Source organism: Habropoda laboriosa, unplaced genomic scaffold, assembly GCF_001263275.1.
Source record: "Habropoda laboriosa isolate 0110345459 unplaced genomic scaffold, ASM126327v1 scaffold15, whole genome shotgun sequence".
NCBI classification, from domain to species: domain Eukaryota; kingdom Metazoa; phylum Arthropoda; class Insecta; order Hymenoptera; family Apidae; genus Habropoda; species Habropoda laboriosa.
Window position 1 is genome coordinate 923,524 of NW_017100141.1, and position 5,657 is coordinate 929,180.

The following is a 5,657-nucleotide window of genomic DNA, read 5'->3' on the forward strand; positions in this document are numbered from 1 at the left end:
GTCATTAAAAGTACACGAAGACCCGGTGGCACGTTATTACCGCGATACTTTTCCCAAGTAATACGTGTACGAGAACCGAGGTAATAGGAACCGGGGAATAGAGTTGTGCTGCTTCTCTCTCGACGAAGATAAAGAGAATCGACGAAGAACGGGGCAAGAGAGCAACAGATACGACGTATACGTGCATTAGTCTCTTCTTTTTTCAACGTGCCAGGCTATTCATCTTTTACGCGATATTGCGCTTCCGGAGGGAGAAGGGAACGATATAATATTACCGTGAACAATGCACGTGTAACGAGGACGTTTCGTTGTGTTTTCGAGGAGAGGGATGCAAAAAGGGGTTAGGAATAGAAGAAGAGAGAAGGGGCGTGTAGGTGTTCGAGTTTGGAAAGTTCCACGTGTTGCTGGGGCCGAGACCTGGATTTCCGCCAAATGTCTGATAATTCACGATATTACAGGGAAATCTACTAATAATACCCTGTCGATATCCTGGCGAAAGATCGTTCATATCCTCGCATCACGGCCAGGAGAAGAAGCGCTATAACTCTGTCGAAATTTCGCTTACCAGGTCGCTCGCTGATAAGTGCTTTCGTGATATATGCATCAGCGCGCAGGCAGAAATTCTCTTATTATTATTATACGAATCTTTTACCTTCTTAACGTATATCGATGAAATATCGAGGAGAGAAAAGTGGAGCGAGAATTTGAGGAGAATCGAGACGGTAATTATCCTTGAAAAGAGTGAAATTCTTCGTTCCTTTCTATCGAGTTATAGATCGGACACCGTGGAGAAACAAAACTGGTGCGAAGTAATAGCGCGAAGAAGGTAAATTACTGAAACGTTAAGACGATCGTTTCACGGGTAATTGCGGAGCTCGGGCAAGGATGCGCCGATAATGGCGATCGATCGACGCTCATTAGCCTGCGGAGCGACGCCTCGCGAATTTTCTCGTTCGTCATACCGCCGTTTACTCTCTCCTCTTACTCATACAACGGTTAAACGAGTATTTGCACACCGAGATCGTGCATCTTCCTCTGCACACGTCGAGGAAATTCGAGTTGAATAGATAGTACCATCGATCTCCTACTGTTTGAAAATTGCCGAAAGAATTAACCGATTAATCTTTCAGATTTCGACGAATCTTTCTCGCTGGAAAATTCGGCGTGATATATGTATCGTTGGGGAGTATCAGTGCGTTAAAGCGTGGATAAAAATTTCGCATTGGATACCGATAATGACTCGCGTTTAATGAAACTGGAGACCGCGCTTTTTTTCCCACTGTTACACTCTCTGGTAATAACACCCACAGTCGAAACGGTAACGACGATCTTCCCGGTACCGTTGGGAGTTGAAAGAGTCGGATGGAAATTTAGTCCATTGCCTGAGTCAATTTTTAGAAAAATTCAGGAACGACGAAAAAATTAAATTAACATTCTCGCGTCCACTTCCATCTTGCCTGATGAACCTTCAGGATTGGCTTGGCATTCACTTTCGTGAGTTGTCCCGCACCATTGTTCCGTACGGAACAGTAACATTTCAGTGTAATATAATGTATTAAATACAACAGGGAATGAGTCAGTGGAAAACTTATATACATAAAAATATAATAAACTCTTTAAAAATACGAAGAACTTTTGTCTCGCTTCACGTCTCTCGACTGACATGCATGTGCGGACAAACATTTTATGGCGCCCTCGAGCTTTTTGGCCGTCAAATCCTTAATACTGTGAATTTTAACATAAACCAAACGCCAGATTACTCGAGAAGGATCCTCGACTGACATGCATGTGCGGACAAACATTTTATGGCGCCCTCGAGCTTTTTCGCCGTCAAATCCTTAATACTGTGAATTTTAACATAAACCAAACGCCAGATTACTCGAGAAGGATAGTGCTTTCGAAAAATGCAAAAAAAAAAAAAATCGATCTTCTGACTGCCTAGTCCCCTTAAGTTAAACTTCACCCACGATTGAAATAGAAGGGGGGAAACATAGTTTTAAACTAGTTGGAAAGGTGAGTGACCTCGGTTGACAAAGAAAGTGGAGGAGATTCGCAAACGAGGAGAGAAATAACAAGCAAAAACGCGACAGCGTATTTACGACAGTGAGAATGAATTGAGTCTTCCATTGTTTCCGTTCGTTACGATCGCAGATAGGAGCGCGGCGAGAAGAACTAGCGCACCGTGTCATCCTGAACGTGCCGCTTTCATGGAATCAACTTCTTTCCTTGCACCAGCAAAAATAAATGTGGATGTTTTAATGGGAGGCGGCGGCTTAATGCTACGTTTCTACTATGAAATTCACAAAGGAATCTTACCGTTTCGTTCTTCTATTCCCCGGGGAAAGCGAGTGGAGCAACCGAAACAATTTATTTAGCAACGATGAAAATCGAGTGGAAAGATGGAGAATTTTTGCGACGTACAGAAAAGCTCGTAAGCATGGAACGAGATGGTCGAGAACAAAATGATTTCTCTCGTTTTCACGTATTCTATGGAAACTTGAAAGTTTTTAAACGACTGAAAAAGAAGGAATTGAGAATGGAGAAAAGCCCCGTTTTAAAGGTTGAACGTGTTTGCTATAGATACACGTGTACTTTTCGTTTCCACAGAGAGTCGTTTGCGTTTTTCCCGCAAGCATTCGTGCCTTTGGGAGGGTTGCTCTATTTTCCAGCGAGTTCCCGAGTTTCTCCGTCCGTTTGTCCACTTTACAAGCTTGCGGTTGCCTCGAAACGTTGCAACTGTTGGGTCAGAGGTCGACAAGGATCACTCTAACGTGCCCAGCGATCCTTCCGGAGTTGTCAACAAGATTCTCGTTCCAACTATCCCCTTGTTCCGTGAAATTTCACGTGTCTTCGGTTGCCAACGACCGACAACCGTGCTGTAGAGAATTTTCCTGAAGAAGATAATCTCGGAGAAGCATTGGAACGAGGTTAAAACGATACATAAATCATCTTGCTTAATTTACACATTTAAAGGTGTGTTTTCGAATTAATGTTTCACGTCTGTTGTATAATAAATGAAATCCACGAGCGTGTACAAGGTTTACAGGGACTGTGCAAATCGAGCCGAAAACTGGCCAGTGATTTGCAAACCCATGCATGCACGTTCGCTGCATTGTTTCGACGTATGGTTAATTAGTTAATTACACAGGGAGAAATTCGCGATTGCAGAATAACGATTATCCTGTTTCGCGTAATTTGATGATTTCAAAGGGCTCGCTAATGTTTTATTTAATATCCCATGCGAAACCGCGAGGAGATCGATGTAACGACACATTACGAGCGTAATACGAGTTCAAAGTGGAAATAAATCGAACTTGAAGAAGTACGGTGTACCGCAAATTGATTCCATTGTAACCTATGACCGGTCTCTACATTTCCAGCTACCCTTAGAATCCCGACGAAAGTCTGACCTGAAAGATTCCTCTCGCCGCGAGAGAACGAGATTGAGATTTCAGATTTCGCCACGTGTAGAGACGAAAATCGCTCTCGAAGCCCGCGGAACTAGCCTAACGCGTTCGTTTAATCGAAGAGACGTAATCCCTGGAAAAAATCCGCGCGCGACAATCTCGACCGAAGGATAAATCGCTCTTTCCTTCTGTTCCAGATCTCCGTTTTGCTACACCGGCCACTTCCGGGTTACCGCGCGCCCGGAAGCACGAACCTTTCACAGCTGACGGAATGACGTCGGCTCCACCGACCCCTTCGTCGTCGACGCAGCGATCTTCCGCGTGCACGCTGATACCGGACAGAACACGAGGATTGCTCATTTAACTGGCGAATAGAAGCGATCGAAGGAGAAAAAGTCACCGGCGATTCTCTTGCCGCGGTGAGTGATTGGACTGGATTTCGGGCGATCGAGATCTCCGCGAGAAGAAGAAGGATTTACCTGGGAAGATAGGCAGAAAAACTGCTTGAAAATGAACGCGACGATAATGAGCACCACCAGCGTGATCGACTACGCGAGGAAGATGAATCAAGAGGACTCGATGATCCAGAATTGCGAGGCCGATCTACCAGTGGTCTCGCTGGTCACACAAGTACTCTATTCCATCGTGTGTATCGTCGGTCTGCTTGGAAACACTCTAGTGATTTACGTAGTTCTAAGATTCTCCAATATGCAAACAGTCACGAATATGTACATAGTGAACCTGGCTATAGCCGACGAGTGTTTCCTAATTGGTATACCTTTCTTGGTCACTACTATGAGTTTGCGTAGCTGGATCTTCGGCAAGATCATGTGCAAAGCGTACATGACTACGACGAGTATCAATCAGTTCACCAGTAGTATCTTCCTGTTCATCATGAGCGCTGATCGATACATCGCCGTGTGTCATCCGATCTCCTCTCCGAAGATTCGTACACCGCTCATCTCTAAAGTGGTTTCGTTGACTGCTTGGTGCACCAGTGCACTCTTCATGATCCCTATATTCCTCTACGCGAACGCAATGGAGTCTGATAAGGGGATCAACTGCAACATTTACTGGCCAACCGATCGCGGAGGTCACACGACCTTCACGTTGTACACTTTCATCCTAGGCTTCGCTATTCCGCTGTTACTGATCCTGATCTTCTACTTCCTGGTGATCAGAAAACTGCAGACAGTCGGTCCGAAGAACAAATCCAAAGAGAAGAAACGATCTCATCGTAAGGTGACCAAATTGGTGCTGACAGTGATCACTGTCTACGTTCTATGCTGGCTGCCTTATTGGCTCATGCAAGTAGCGTTGATCTACACCCCACCGAAGCAATGTCAGAGCAAGATCACCATCACCAGCTTCCTGCTGGCTGGTTTCCTCAGCTACAGCAACAGCGCGATGAATCCGATCCTGTACGCGTTTCTCAGCGACAACTTCAAGAAGAGCTTCCTGAAGGCGTGCACCTGTGCGGCTGGAAAGGACGTGAACGCGACGCTGCACATCGAGAACAGCGTATTCCCGCGGAGAAACAAGGCGAACGCCGAGAGGCTTCAGTCCAATCGACTGGCAGCCTCCGGTCAATCGAGGCTGGAATTGGAGGACGAGGACGCGGAGAGGGGACTTCTGATTAGCAAAACTTCCACCACCACAGTGACCATGACGTCACGATCGAACATAACCATAGGCAACGATCCGAAGGATCAAGCGCAGAGGGAGAAAGACGCGTTGAAGAACGGAGCGCAGTTGACGTTGTTGACTCAGGTGTAAGGTGTAAGTTCTCTCGCTCGTCGTGACCACCAATGAGCCTGGGACTCACCGAACGAGCGGGGAGAATGATTTTTCAAGGAAGAAGTGTTTTTTGGGGGAAAGAAGGTGCGATTGTCCATCGAATTTTTGCTACCCCTGCGCGCGATCGTGATGCAAAAGGGGTGTGATCGAGTAGAACCAACGATGTCCGCCTCTGTTCCTGCCTCGTTCAGCAGATTGCTCGCTCGCCGCAGTAGCTGACCTCGAAGATCACCGGTGATTGACCGAGGGACGAAATCGAGCGTTCCCTGACCCACGGAGCGTATGTCGCCATTACTCTTCGCGGAGAACAGGTCGTGTGGCCTTTCGCTCGAACAATTCTGTCCGTGAGAATGGCCACGGGGAATTGATGAGTTCTTGATGTTGACAAACGTGGAATGGCCGAGGGACAGTCTATTGATTGAGGACGAACAGGTTGGAATAGTTGAAGAGCGA

The 5,657-nt window shown here is 46.3% G+C and overlaps 1 protein-coding gene across 1 annotated transcript; it reads left to right on the plus strand.

Moving 5' to 3' along the window:
* Nucleotides 1–3,917: 3,917 nt before the first annotated feature.
* LOC108571136 (somatostatin receptor type 2-like) lies at nucleotides 3,918–5,183 on the plus strand. The gene has a single exon (XM_017933118.1). It carries the CDS (start codon nucleotides 3,918–3,920, stop codon nucleotides 5,181–5,183), a length of 1,266 nt encoding a protein of 421 aa, XP_017788607.1.
* The last annotated feature ends 474 nt before the right edge of the window (nucleotides 5,184–5,657 follow it).

What these genes read in the sequence shown, in the direction of transcription:
- LOC108571136 (XM_017933118.1), top strand. Translation starts at nt 3,918, where the DNA reads ATGAACGCGACGATAATGAGCACCACCAGCGTGATCGACTACGCGAGG.